This window comes from Chaetura pelagica, unplaced genomic scaffold, assembly GCF_000747805.2.
Source record: "Chaetura pelagica isolate M959 unplaced genomic scaffold, ChaPel_1.0 scaffold2, whole genome shotgun sequence".
Taxonomy (NCBI): domain Eukaryota; kingdom Metazoa; phylum Chordata; class Aves; order Apodiformes; family Apodidae; genus Chaetura; species Chaetura pelagica.
In genome coordinates, this window is record NW_009952796.1 from 3,061,912 (window position 1) to 3,077,297 (window position 15,386).

The following is a 15,386-nucleotide window of genomic DNA, read 5'->3' on the forward strand; positions in this document are numbered from 1 at the left end:
GTAGGGAAAAATAGAGCAGTAAATGAGTTAGGAATGAAGATACTAAACACAGGGTTTTCTTCACTTGGGAGCATGCTTAACATGGATTATATATTTGCATTCATGCATTTAATCTTCATCTTTGAGGCATGGACATGCTACTTCTGTCTTTCTCCTTAGGGCTTGTTGTAAAACTCTATTCAGACCTTTGTGGTGCCTCACAGGAATGCTATGGAGGATCAGCATCCTGCTTTTGTTGAAGTTCTGCTTTTGTCCTGTTGTTCACTTGACATAGTCACAAAGAAAGGCTACTGGATGTTGAATAGTAGCTTGTGATGAATTTGATCTTTTCAAACCCCAAGCCTTTCACTGTCATTGCTGTCAATAACCTATTGCTTCTGTGCTGTTTAAAAAAATAAAAATAATAAGAAAAAAATCTCTGCTCTACACATCTGGGGAAAAAAGTGGACTGTGTTTCTCTGTTGGTTTTATTATTATGGAAAAAAAATAAGAAAATGGTATTGTTCTGTAAGGAAGATGGGATTTTTCCATTTACGTATTTCAAATTATACACTGTGGCATGTTCAAACAGTGATTATGAAAGGACTGGGATTTAAAAAGTAAAACCTTGGTGACTTTTGTAGTCTTTTCAGCCTTTCTCAATTCTGCAAAAGTAAACATTATAAAGCAGTTGAAATACACTTGAAAAGCGGGGGTGAGGGGAAAGCAACCTTCTCCTGTCTCAGAACAGAGTACCTGTGTTTGCACTAATAAAGATTATTCCCATGTGAACATCTTAAGGTCTGCCTAGGGACCTACCTTATCTGTAACTCTTAATTCCAGCTAATTGATTGCCCTGCCTGAGATTATTTCAGACTTCACTGGGTATAGCATTTGAAGTGAATTGCTGCAAGAGTGGAATGGGAAGAGGTGGGGTTATTGGGATGGAAGAGTTACTCAGGAGTTGGCACTAATGAGACCAGCAGTGAGGACAGAAAAAACCAAAACCAATAAAAAAGCAAACCCCACAGAGCAAAACAGTGTAAAGCATCTTGAGGAGTAGCTGTAGAGTTACTCATTATTTGAACTGGGCCCTGTGAGACTCCTTTTGGGAGGGAAAGTGTTAAGACTTGTTATCCTGTTTTTGTGAGAGTAATCCTTCAACAAGAACTGGAGAAGTCACATTTAGCATTTCCGCTTTCGTTACCTATTAAAAATATGTAACTTGTTTGGCAGACTTTTGCACTCAAGTAACTTGTGTTGGTGTGGTATGATGTGTCAGATTTACAGTGATGGACCTGCATTCTCTGTGCCTCATTTCTCTTTTTCCCAAAAATGGCATGGATACCAGCTTAAATATGCTGTGGTTTTATGTATCACGTATTCATTGATGCATGAAGTGTGAACAAATGCATACAGTGATCACACATTTAGTATGGGTTTTACATCTAGTAGGCAAAGCTGCATCCGCAGTGGATGCTGTAAGAGAGGAGGATCCTCATCCAGAATCAGAAGATGGTAGTTACTCACACTAGGGTGAGTCAGTTGGGCCTTCTGAGCAGGGGAATGGGAAAAGCAGACTTGAGGTGCCTATATTAACTTTGAAACAAAGACCCTGCAAAAGTAAATTACTGTTTTCAATGCCCCTGATTCCACTTTGGTAGGACAATTTTTTGCTTGCCTGCTGGACACTGAGCCACATGGTTTCTCAGAAGTATTTGCTACTAAGGCTGGAACCACTGAAATCCTTCCTCAGTGCATTCAAAAGTTTGTAGTACTTCAGTAAGATCGTAGAAATAGCTTGAAGCTGTTCTTTAAAACTGTTGCCACAGGATGGAGCTGTTGCACTGCCCAAATACGATCTGTCGCTTGGAACTGCAACAAAGCGCTATTTTCAAGGCTAACCTAAAACTGGACTCCTGTCGCTTTATTATTCACCAGTCCGTGTAGTGTGGCTTCAGTTTATCCACTTTTGAGAGGTAGGAAATTTAGAGGTGGTGTTAGTTTGCTGATTCTAGATCGACTTAGTTTCTTTTAGAGGCAGCTTAGTACCATATGACAAGCCCAGGTAGTGAGGTAATAATCCACATAAAGGGGATTTGGTTCATGTATCACAGAATACATTAAATATTAAATTTGGAGGTTTTAAAGTCTTTATTAAATCCATATTTGTGTGTTAGAAATGTGCCAAGAAGTGTTCTAATGAAGCAGCACCTGAGGGTTAATAAATGATATCATGAACCCATTCTGATTGCCAAGAAAGATTTTAATAAAGGAAGCCATGCCCAGGATTGACTATTTCATCCATGAAGAATAATTGTTTTGTTTCCATATTTGTTTTATTAGTTGGTTAAAACAAGTTTTCTTATTAGCATCAAGTAATTTATGATTGTCCTGCATATTTCTGTGTTATTTGCATAAAGAGCTAGCCCTCAGTAGGTCTGTTGATGCGAATTGTAGGAGTGAGAGATGTTACTTTGATTTCATGAAGAGCTTCTATGTTTTACTGATTTTCACATTCAGCTCATCTTTCTCTCTTCTCCTCCCTCCAAACATTCAGAGTGAAGTGAAGTCTGAAGAGGGACCAGAATGGAATATACTGCGTGATGACTTCATGATGGGAGCATCTATGAAAGACTGGGACAAAGAAAGTGATGGAGAAGCCAATACTGAACAAGGAGGTGGTCTGAAACAAGAAGATGACAGTGACTGAATGAAACCAGAAACCATTCAGGATAATATTTTATCTTCTTTATTTGGATAAAAAGTCAGCATTCTGTGAATGTACAACACTTGGAGGATATCTTTAAAAAAAAAAAATAAGACTTGCACAACTTTGGAGTGTTTTCTCCTCCATGTCAAGCTTTTATTTAATATAACTTCATTTGCTATACTGAAATCCTGAAATATTTTCCAAAACATGTATAATTTTCAACATATTTCCAAAACATTTTGTACAGTCAAAATAGTGGCACCTGCCCAATAAAAGAAAGATTTTGCCAAGGTCATTACAAGTTTATACATTAGTCATGGCCATTGATGTATTAGTGTGCCTGCATTTCCAAATCAGTGTTCCACTTTGAAAAGTTGTTAGCAATTCGCAATAGAAATTGCTTACAATAAACACAGAAATGCCGTCACCCTGTAAAGTTATCGGGCTCTTATAGATTCTTTACTACTTTGACCAGGAGAGGTTTTGTAGATAATAAAGAAAAGTAACCATTAATGTGATAGATCTGGCCGTGGAGCATTAGTGTGATTGGAGACAACTCTGGAAAGATAGTTGTAAGAAGAGAGACTTGATCCTACTGATTGATTTTATATTTATATATGTATATGTGTTTCTATATATGTGTTTTTTCATTGCAAGTCAGATGTTGTATAAACTGAGAGACTTGTAGGAAAGGAAAGGACAGTCCTTCCTATTGTTTTTGTTGCAGGAGGGACAGCTTTTCTGGCAGTACTGCATGAAATTGTATCCAGTGTTGCTTAATTTGCAGTTCTGGTGTTCTGGCCTTTTTCAGTAAGGAGCTGGACCTCCGAAATGTGTCCTGTGGGTTTAGTCAGCTATAATGCTAATTCCTCAGTTCTGTAAAGGGCCAAGGAAAAGCCCTTCCTCTTAGGTGCAGCACCACCAAATTTTGGAAAATGTATGTCAGTGTAACACTTAGCTTTGCTTAAGCTGCAGCAGTTTCTCCTAATTGTTCTTCTGGTTGTTTGGTTGCAAAGGTCAAAAGATAACTTATTATAATATATATTCTATTCAAGCATATACACACAGAAGGAGGTGCATTGTTATTAAGGTGTTTTAAATGAGAGGCTGGGGTTGAATTCTGCTGCTTGTACTGTTCTAGGCTGTCTGATGCTGTGTTGTTTGTTTAACTTTGCTATCGTGTTTCCCCATTTGCTATGTGAAGAAAATGCCTTGGGGCCTGTTAATTGTTACTTAAAATACATAGTACAATTCTGTCTGTTTCTATAGGTGCCTTGCATACAAGCCTTTCTTTGTACCTACTTATATGCAAGATATGATTAGGAGCGACTTCTAAATTTCAGTCTTCAGCATTGAAATGTGTGGAAGGACAGTAGTTTTAGATTTTCCTAACAGAAGCACTGAGGAGGGAAAAGAGGATTGAACTCTGTGTATACTGCAGGATAAAAAATATACATACAAAATGGCAGAGAAACCCATCCTAACACTGGCAGTGGTTGTGTTATCCCTAGCCTATTCATCTGGTATATAGCGTAGCATAATTCTTTGAGGAGAACTTAGAGCTAACAGCAGAAATGTTTAGATTTTCAAGCTGTTTTGAGTGTTAAACATATTAGACATCTGAGGAGACATTAGTTTGTGGCCTGATATATTTATTATCACAAATGAAGACATCCACCCAAAATATCAAGTGGCAAAACCACAGAAGTTGGACATATGGTTATCCCAGCTTCTGAAGGTTAGACATCTGTATAGCTGTTCACCAAAAGCTGACGTCTCATTAGTGCAATACAAGAATGTACAATGAATTTTGAGTCTATGTAACAGAATGACAGTCTAATCCGACGCTGCTTTCTTTCTGCACTTTAGTTGTTTGGTGTGGAAAAATTACATCAGCACCCTTACATCTGTAGTCATTCACTAGTTTGATATCACCAGTCTTCATCTGAGATGAAACTTGAAAAATAATTTTTACTAGTTTTTCTTAGGAAATAGAATATCACAGTACAAATCACAATATGATGATTTTTGAAAAATTCAAAATACTTTCAGAATACTTCTACAATACTTAGGTGTTTGAGTTCTGTTTGTGCATTTCTAAGTAATTTTTTGATTAAGGCACTGAAATGTTGCTTGTGTATTTAAGAAAAATGTGGAATGCATCAATATTGCTAAAAATCCCTTGAGCTTCCATTTATTTAAAGAGCACAGTGGTACTTTTTGCCTACAGGTATAGAGCACTGCTTACCTTTTAAGAAGGATAATACTCAGTTTTTTATGCATATCTAATAGTTTTTTAGATTTTGGTTCTGTATCTTGGTTTTGCCTTGTCTTTGGTTGTGCCATATGAAGAGAAAACTTGAATAACTTAAATTGCTTACTACCTCCAGCGATAAATAAGCTCAAGACCTACAGCGGATGGGAGTTGTCTACTTTAATTTTAGACTTTTGGTGGCCAATTTAATCTCATAAGTTTTGTTTTAATTGACTAGCAGTTCCAAAAAGGAGCTATACCCTGTTTGGCCAAGGCACCTTCTAGTCTCCTCTCTCAGCTGTGGGATTGGATTTCCTCCCCACTTTCTTGCCTGCTTTTTTGGCAGTTTTCTTTCTTTTTGATAGCTACCACAAACAACCTTCAGTGGCTTTTCCCAGCCATCGGAGTGCTCGGTCTGTTTTGCCTGCTCCCATGAATATCTCTGCTTAAGCAAAGCTGTGCTGCTGCCCTTCATTCCAGAGAGCATGAATCATCTCAACTTTGTATATTTCTGTACCTATCTATATAAAGCCAATAAGGATGGGGTGGTTCCAGTTTTGTTAGGCTTCAAGCCAACTCCAGAGTATGTGGAGTTTAATATTCTATGGATTGCATGCAAAGCAACAAAGTTTTGTTTAATAAGAGAAGGCACAGGGTCAGCTCTTCCCCATGCCTCTCATCCTCTGGTCTAATTTCTCTTCAGCAAGGAAAGCATGAGTTGGCCCATGGAAAAAGAAAAAAAAGAACCATCTTCTCCCTGCTTTTCTTCAGCCTGCTTTTAGGAAGGCACTTCAGGAGTGGTGGTGGAATAACCTTGTGGTGTCTGATGCTACTGCACTATGGGCTCTGCCTTGCTAAAAGAGGGAAGAGCTCCCACTTCTGCAGCTGTGAGGCAGGTTCTCCTGGGTTCACAAGTTGATCAGAACGAAAGAACTGGAAGCTGCTGCTTGGGGCCCCTGCTGCTTCCTAGTGGAGGTGGGGAATTTTGTGTGTGTGTTTTGTTTTACAGAGGGAAATGAATTGTTTGGAGGCCATAAAAGTGTTTCGACTGTTGGATGCTTCCAGAAGAAGGTGGTCTGTAAAGCAGCATCTGTTCATTGCTGGCTCAGTAGCTGTCTCCAGGGAGGAAGGCAGAAGTCATCTGGCACACAATACTCTGCACATCTTAAAATGACAGACTCCTAATTCTTATGAAATGAGTGCTGGCATAGTTAATATCCACACAGAACAGTCATCAGTATTCACTTCCAGACCCTGAAAATTGCTCAATGATTTCTTCAAGATTTGCTGAGGTAAGGACTAAGAGGGCCAGGAGAAGGCTTGAAGTAGGGAAGACTCTTAGGATCTTGTTAGAGAGGATCCTAGTGCTAAATAAGATGTTAAACTTAGACTGTAGGACCTCAGTGGCAGATGATGGAGACCAGACAAGTCCTTGATTAGCAGATGATGGAAGACTGTTGTTCTAAAGCAATGGCTTTTAACCTCTGTCAGCATCTAAACCTTAAAGGTTTCAGCTCTGTAGATTATCTAGCAGATAAGGGCTGTTCCGTAGTCTTTCTTTTCCAGACTAATAGGGCAGCGAATATTTCGTAGACAAAGCATTTTGTTTCCAAATGCATCTTTTTAATGGCTTTTTGTCTCTTCAGGGACATGTTGAAATAAAATTCCAGTCAAACTGAATAGCTTCAGCACCAAAGATTCTGGTGTTTGTGTAATGCTTCATCCTTTGGAATTATTTCTTTTTGTTCAAATCCATGTGTTTAATCTGTTGGGTATCAAATTGTAAAATGAGTTAGGACACTTTCTTCAAGCCTTCAGATATGACCTCATGAACACAAATGGCTTCCAAGAGACACTTAGGAATACTCATAAAAAGTGTTATTTCTTCATAGTGCCTCGGTCATTTCAATAGTCCATTCTCTTATGCCAGCAAGTGAACTGCTTGAGTATTTTTTTGCAACACTTTCTTAATGTTTCTTAAGTCTGTTTTCACTATATGTGTTTTTAATTGTGAACTACTAACCAAGATCAGGCTTGCATTGAGGTTTGATACCATTAGGATTTTTTGCAGACATAAGACTTCTCAAAAGTAGCTAAAAAAGATACACTGGTTACTCTTCTTCTACTAGAGGGCTGAGTACCTTACAGGTTTTTTAACCAAGATAGGCATCACTGTATAGCACTCCTTAAAGATGAAGGGTGATCAGAACTACACGGTTGGCCTTTCCACCTTTGTGTAGGTCTGCTTCCTCAGTTACAATCCTGATGAGTTTCAAAAGAGCTTAAGGTTCAAAAGCAAAGGATGTTACACAGATTCATGTTGGAAGCCATAGCATGGTTTTATATATTGTTTTATAGGTGAGTGAAATACTTGACAATACCTGCTGAAATCTTGTTACAGACTTAGTATAGAAATATTTTTTAATTAAGAATGGACTTAATAAAATTCTTAAATGGGTGACACTTGATGATAACTTAAAAGAACTTAAGATTTTTTAGAACCTTCAGGCAAGATTCTCAATTTAAGGGCTAATGATTGCCAAAACAGTTTATTAGACCTAGGTATAAATATATTTCCAGTAAGAAACTTGAAGAAATCCAGCCTGTGGGGTTGATACCGTGACGCTCCTTGTCGATTGTGCTGGCAAAGAGACCAGACCCTGCAAGATAGTAAACACCTTTCTGATGCACCAGTGAAATCATCAGGACAGGTCAAGATTGCCAGTACCACTGCTGTTCTCTTGACTTGCTAATATTTCTTATTTTTTCTCCCCTTCTTAAAACTCCTGAAGCATTTTTTGGTATATGGTGTTATCAGCACCTTTCTCATTTATGGTATCATTGCCTAGAGTTAAAAGTAGAAGTCAAATGTATCTTTTGTGAAGAATATGCTTCAAGTATGGAGGGAAATTACTTACTTGTGGGCATTTTGTAATGTCAACATTGTGCTTGCCAGAGACAGGCCATTCTTACTCACTTCAGTTGCTGCTGCAGTATACTGCTGGACCATCTGCCTTGTGACAATTTTTTTTTCTTTTTGTACTACATAGTTAGGTTTTGGTTTGCAGAATGTTTGTCACTGATTAAGTAAACATAGTTAATACTTCATTAATAAAACACTCTGGTGTTATGTTTATCCTTAATAACTAAGAACTTAGTACCCTAACCTTAGAAAAAGTTTAATGTGGAAAAAGCCACCTCAGTTTAATGCTGTATTCCTAATAATTCCTTCCCATATTGGTGGAAGATCGATTGAGAGAGAATTTAATTCTTAAGAGATTTGAGTGATGATAGACTCAAGTCCTTTATGTGATGTGTTAGTGGTCTGACATCTGCTTTGTCAGCAGATGTGTAGGCTTTTTTAAGCTCTGACTTTACTGTTAATGAGCTGGATGTTCAAATTACACTTGCATTTGTGAGAGCAGGCATTTCAGCTGTCAGTCTATATCCACAATGGTGAATTTCGATGTTAATGTCCAAAGTGCAGACAGATATATTTTATGAAGATAGTTTTCCCACTCTTGGTATCTGTTGTTCTTAATTTTTTTTATTTTTTTATTTTTTTTTTTTTTGCACAATGTATTTCTTTTGTTTTTTAGTTAATATGGGCCTGTTACATTTGTGGAAAACCACAGCAATTCCTTTGATCTTACTTATGCCGTTAAAGATCTTTGTCCTTAGATCATGGCGCTGTTGGGCAACCGGGGAAGTGCTCTCATGTAGTTTCTCTTCTGCAAAACAATTCACCAAGCACACTCTTTGTGGTGACCACCCAGCTGGGGGATCACCTGTGCTGTTAGAGTCTCCCTTTGAAAAAGGGGTCTTGCACAAGCTCTTCCTCAGGAGGTGTGCAGCCAGACAGGACACTCCACTCAGCCCCTCACTGGGCTTGGGGGATGTACAGGAGATGCTGCTCCTCTGCTTTCCTAGTGCAACCCAAATGCAAGCCAGTGGCCTGTCCTAGGTCTGGCTCTAACATAATCTAGGTCTGGCTCAAAATTATCATTATCACAGAATTCAAAAAGCATTCAATTATGACTAAGTGTAAAATCTCTTCCTATGTTCCCAGTCATGTGCTGAACAGTGTTTTGACTCTGCGTGGACAAGCTAAGGATGCCAGCGCTTCCAGCATTCAGTACCTTTATTTGGAACAGCCTTTGGGGTAATGTGAATTATAGGGGCTTTACAGAAAGTTCTACTATAGGGAGACAAATCTCAGCTGCACTGAAATAGGTATTTCTGTGCTACTCCTAGATTGAGTTGCCAAGTTCAAACCATATTCCTGGAAGGGTATAGTTCAATCAGCCACTCAAGAATACTGCTTTCATTTATTTCAGTAACCAGGCATAGAAAATGGGTTTAAAAATGTGTAAGGCTGTGAGGAGAAGGGAGAGTGGCAATACATAGACCTTCTCCAGAGCTAATTTTGTGAGTGTAGCACAAAACCTTAGTATTGCATGAGTATGTTGGGGTTTTTTTCTGAGCAATTCATTGTTTTCTCTAAACTCTCTAGGATCATCTTGAACATGTGTTGCTTGAAAGCCATTAGGCAAAAACATTTGTGAAGCTGGATTAGTTTATTAAAGCTTTTCTTCTGTGCAGACTACCAGAAGCTTGTGAAGAAGACAGGACTCCAGAACTAGGGCTGTTTAGTTTTTTTTGTAGCTGCAGAATGTAACTTAAAATACTGCATTACTCTCTGGCCCCTTTTTGAAGTTGCTGCCAATTAATCTTGCCCTGTACATAATCTTCTTAAAACTTCATCAGTGCACTCTGCATGAATATTCTAACTTGAGTTACATAATTTTAATTTGTTCAATAATGTGTAGATTTTCTGGGAGGAATACAATATTTATAAATATCATTTCTGTTACTTAATGAGACATAACCCAAATCATCACTGAGCAGTTCAGAAATAGAAGACAACAGCTGTCATATTGAGAAAGAGATGCAGGTCAGGAGTTCAAACATTGAGATTAAAAGGATGACTTTTCCTTTACTGTCTTTACTTCGTCATGCTTGCTAAAAGTAGATGTCAAGACCCTCTAGTATACTAACCACTGCGCTTTCATTTCTCTCTTTTATTTTTTAAATAATCCTTATTTTTAGTTAGTGAACCTGATCTTTTTCCTCTGCTGATATTTACAGCAGAAGTCTTACTGACTTTAGTGGAAACAGGATTTCCTGTGGTGATTAAAACCACAGGTGCTGGGATTAAGGAAAGGCCTTTTTTTTCGGTAGTACATGGACTAAAAGTGGAATGATACAGAGAAGATTAGTCTGGCATCCTCAGGGCTGACAAGCAGATTTAGAAGAGCACATGAGGAAATCAAACTCTGGGATGTGTAACCATGGGGGAACTTCTCTGGCATCCACAGGATTTTTATCAAGACCAGTCTCAACTGATTTAAATATGGCAGTTGGAAGCATGGATTTGTTCAGCCTTCATAGAAAATATGTGTATTTTTAGGATATGCAGTTTAGACCATTGATTGTTGCATTGCTTCCCTAGGACCCCCTGATGTCCAGCTGGGCTCTTCAGGGGGAGAGGGCAGCTTCACTACAAGAAGGCCATCTTCTGGGTTGTCAGATCCAAGCCATGTGAGATGTGAATAATAACCCTATTGCTGAAATACAGACTAATGTTCACATTACCTTCTGTTCCCTTACTCTTCTTATCCATAAGACTGGTTTTTTGGGGGAGGAGTGATTCTAAGGGATAGCTATAATATCTGGACACCTCTTGAACATTCCCTTTTCCTTCAAATTTTAGTCATTCTGGCTTGAGGTGTTTCAGGAGCAGGATCCTGTCTAAAGATGCTGTTTTGTTTTGGTTTTTTCTCCTGTAATTGCATTCCCTACATGTTCTATTAAGGTACAGTTTTAAACACACTGACTGTACACTGCTCTGTAGGCATTATGACTGGCTGTGATACACTGTGTTCTCACTTGATGGTGGAGGTGGTGCCACTCCAGAAGATCACAGAGGGGACACTTGAAAGGCTTTTTGGACCAGATCCTATTGACTACTCTCTTGTGATTGTTTCCACTAAGGTTACTAAATCTATTTGTAGAAATGAGAGCTTTTATATATTTATACATATAGACATATAAAAATACATAAATAAAAAACTTATCCTTCCTCCATATATAGTATATCTTTGTCCATATAGATATACATAAATTCTTGTTCCTACAAATAGATTCTCTCTGTATATATATCAGAAACATACCTTTGTCAGCTTGCAGATCAAGTAGTTACATATGTATATGTATATATGGATAGCAGTCTTGTGTGCCAAACAGCATGTTCTATAAAGTACCCTTTATCCTCTGGAACACGAGCGTTGCAGGAGTGGGCCATGGTTGTGTGAAATGCAATCCTGGGGGAAGCAGGGCTGTCTGTATTGGTAAGGTCAGCAGGATTTGCTCTCAAATTCATCCAGGCATTACTGTGCACACTAACGAAATGTGCAGCACAGAAGTATGGACTTCTACTTCTCTAAGGATAATAAACAGTAAAATCTGAGGTTTTATTATGGTATATATTACAATTTTCCAGTTTTTGTCATCTCCTCTTTGCCTCACCTTTATTAGGTGCCACCTCGGCTCTACAAGTTGAACCTTCATACGTATATTTTCATAAAAAGGAGAATTCAAAAGTTTTTTGCCTAGCACCCTGCATTAGAGTAACTGAGATTCTACACAACCACAGTTACAACTGCAGATTTCTGTGCGTGCCACAAAGAATTAATTGTGCAATCATCCTGCACTCGTCATCAGTGTGAGAGTTTACAAAAGTCACCTCTTAACTTTTAAAAGTTATTCCTCTTCCAACAACGTTCTTTAGTTTATGAAATGTGGCCAGCCACCTCACTTAATGACCTGGTCGTCAGCAGTTTTAGAAAGATTATTGCCTTTGTATTTCACACAGCACATTTGCGTATAACCAAAACAATCTAAAAAGAAACCACAAACTGTAAAATCCTGACCACGTAATTTTTAAGTTAATAGGAAACATGAAACCTTTACGTTTAGTGAAGTGACTTTCCAGGTGTCTCTGTTTTTCTAATAAACAGTTACTGTTTATTAAAAAAAAGTAAATCAATATATAGAAAGACAGTATTGTATTGAATTAAAGGCTCCAAAACAGATTAAGTTTTGTTCTTTCTCTGTATACACGCTAAGGACCCATTAAGCTTCCACTGACAGCAGCCTCACTGGAGAAGTCTATTTCATAAAGGAACAGGGAACAGATAAATGCAAGTTTAGTGTCTGACAATCCCAGCTGCTTTTGAAACTAACATACAAACTACTTTGGAATGAATAAAAAGAAAAAACCTTTTCAGGGTAAAATAGAGAGACACAATTGGGATGATTCTGACAGATACATCAGTCCAGAAAATTAAAGGTAGAATGTGGGAACTGGATTCCCTGTGAAGAAAGGCATGTGATTATTGAATTCTGATCGTATTAGCTTTTATCTAGTTTTGTAGAGTGCACATGGTTTGGATCTGTCATGTCTAACAATTTTTGATTGCCTCTTCTGTGCACTACTTTAGCAAGGTAGAAATTACACCTGTTTAGAGTCTGGTTTGCAGGACTTCTGGGGAGGGGGGGGGGAGTAAATGCGCAGAGAAGAGATTAAAGAAATAAGATCAGGTATATCCTGATGTATATGTTTCAGATATTTTCCATTTACAAAATGGAAATGGAGTGTTTATGAGTGCTGATGTATATTTGAATGATTGGCTAACAGGAAGGTGGCCCTTCCTGGGTCCAGCTGGTGCAGTTCAGTCATGTGTGATGGGCCTTCTGCAGCCACTGGGGATTTATTTCAAGTGGCCTCAGCTTTTGGAATGAAGAAGCTGAAGCCCATCTCTGCTGCTGTGCTCAGGAAGTTCTGCCAGGCAAAAACGTCACTATGGGCATATGAAAAAGTTTTAGGGACTTGAGCTTTGTTGCAGTGGTGAGGCAAAATGGAGACCTGCACCTGGGGAAGGCTGACATCGTGCCACACTAGAAGGGTCAGAAAAGCAAATGGGCTGTCTCGACTGAGAACAAAACCACGACTTACTTTAATTATTTTCCTAGCTGGTCTCAGAGGCTTTGAGGAAGTATGGCCAAATAAGAAGGAATCTCAGCAACTTTCAAAACCTAGCCGGACTAGTTTGCTGTCAGCCTGGATGGATCTCTAAAGACTTAAGTAGAGGGTTCCTCTGGAGCTTGGACATCCAGGACCTGCAGCTGTATGGGCAGCCTGGCCAGCCAGGCACTGAGCACGTATGGCATCTCTAAGGCTTCAGCGTTTTGTGAAAGACACTATGAAGTTTGGCATGTTTTTCTGCAAGTTGGAATAAAAATAAACTTGCAAGAATCGAAACCCTTTGCAGTCTGGCAGGGCTGCATCTGCTGTCTCCCTGCAAGATGGTTTCCTACAGGAGAGTGCAGAGCACTGTCCTATGCCTGCTCTGAAGACACTGAGGCAAGTAATGGGAAGTGTAGTTAAAGCAACAAAGTGTTCTAGGGCTGTAGGTGCCATGTAAGGACTTTCTCCATGGTTTCAGCTGTAGCTTTTGAAGGAAATAATTTAATAACCCTTTTCTTCACACATATTTGTGGTTGAGGTACCTCATGTAACCGAGCTGATTCCTCAGCTGGTTAGTAGCAGAGCTGTGAGATGTAACAGCTCGAGGAACTGTTGCCCCGGTTCTATACAGGTGTGTTGCAGAAGTGAAACCAGCTGAGTCTACATGTTGAATTTGCTTGTTTATTTGAGTACTTTTGGAAACATTGCCATTCCTGACACCACAGCTGTGTTTTTGAGGTCAGCAGGAGCAGGACATTGACATGCACAGCAGCAAATGTGTGATGTTGTGGAATGATGTTGTTTAACGGGGCCTTGCAGGAATTGATAGATTTAAGTGGTAAGTACCATGAACTCTCACTTCAGGAGGATGCAGACTTAGTTGTGTCTGCAGTGCTTTTAAAGAATTGAGTAAATTTACTTTCAGAGTCTGTGTGTGTCCATATACCTGTAAATAATGTATTTTCTTAGCTCCTTCGTCCCTTGGAGAATCTTGTCTTTGCTGGTACCCACAGCAGCAGTAGGTTAGCTGGCCCCATTGGTGCAAGATTCCCCCACAGCAGAGCCCTTGCCAATGCAAACAGTGTGCAGCAGCTCCAAGCTGCTGGGCACCTTCATGACCCCAGCACACAGCTACAGCTGCATGGAGAAAAGTGCTTTTCTTCACAGCTGCCCTGGGAAGGAAAAAGTCACTGCCGCTGGGGCTGCTGTTCACGAGCTTCAGAAAACATTAAAACACTTTGCAGAAAGAAGATGGTTCCTGAGATGTGGTCGGATGGAGAAAATCTTCGGTGGTTCTTGGTTGATGTTTTTACATGATTCTCATTGTGCTTTCAGATAGATCCCAGTCAGTCTGTCTGACTTCTGTTGTGTGTATTTAGCTGTAACACCACAGGCAATAGCCCAGCTGGGCTACTGAATGCCTGTGACCCTTTGTGACCCAGCTCTTCTACATGTTCCTTCTCTAGAAACAAAGCAGAGGTTCTTCAGAAACAGCCATGTCCCACCTAGGAGGCTGTGACTGGAAACTCCTGGCAAGTGTAACCTGTGACAACTTAATTCAGAAGGGACTATAGGGCTAAAATAGGTGAGGGTAAAGAAAAAGGCAACTTAATCACTATAAAGTTAATGTCGATGTGCAGGGGTGATTAAGGTACTGTGAAAGAACAGCTTTATGGCATCAAGTCGAGGGATACCTAGTAGATCGTGCAGTAATTTCCCTAGGGCAGAGGAGGGCAGCTGTCCTCCTGAGGTCAAAGCACGAGGCATTCATTCCCGGTACACACGCACTGGAGCAGGCATGGATGGAGCCTGTGATGTTTGCTGTGGCCAAAGGAGGCAGTGGAAAAACTGAACTACAGGCGCAGCCTAAGCACTGGGGGCTCGAGAGCTTCTGTCAAGTGCAGCCGAGGATGTATTTGCCTGCTTCCGACGGGAGAGAAGACATCTGAGAAGGAGAAAACCCTCCTCATGTCTCATCCCCTCCCTGCTCGGCCAGTAGCACCGATTACCAAGCGGGCAGTTAGCGGGGGGGCGATGAGATTTGCCCAAAACACACTAGTAAGCAAAACCTGGGAGCCAGACGAGAGGCAGCGTCCGGGCTGCGCAATTCCTGCCGCCGGCGCAACGGGTCCCTGCCCTCTTCCCCTGCCACCTTCAACAGAATCGCATCCAAGCGGCTTCCAAGAGCCGCGTAATTCATCTTCTATAGCAGGGGTGCTATTGGGCCCAATTAATAGTAGGGGCAAGGAGCATTAAAGCCTCCCCCTCATTTTATTATTATTTTTTTTTTCTTTGAATAAAAGAAGAAGGAAAAAAAAAAGCTTGACAGGAGCTGCTGCTTTTTTTTTTTC

General features: G+C 39.8%; 1 protein-coding gene across 1 annotated transcript in view; it reads left to right on the forward strand.

Annotated features, from left to right (window-relative positions):
- RRP15 (ribosomal RNA processing 15 homolog (S. cerevisiae)) overlaps positions 1-3,132 on the forward strand; it is a 19,274-nt gene extending 16,142 nt beyond the window's left edge. Inside the window, exon 4 of the mRNA XM_009994744.1 lies at positions 2,540-3,132. Within this exon, the coding sequence (XP_009993046.1) occupies positions 2,540-2,692 (153 nt within the window). The 3' untranslated portion in view covers positions 2,693-3,132. The remainder of the gene's footprint in view (positions 1-2,539) is intronic.
- Positions 3,133-15,386: the final 12,254 nt, after the last annotated feature.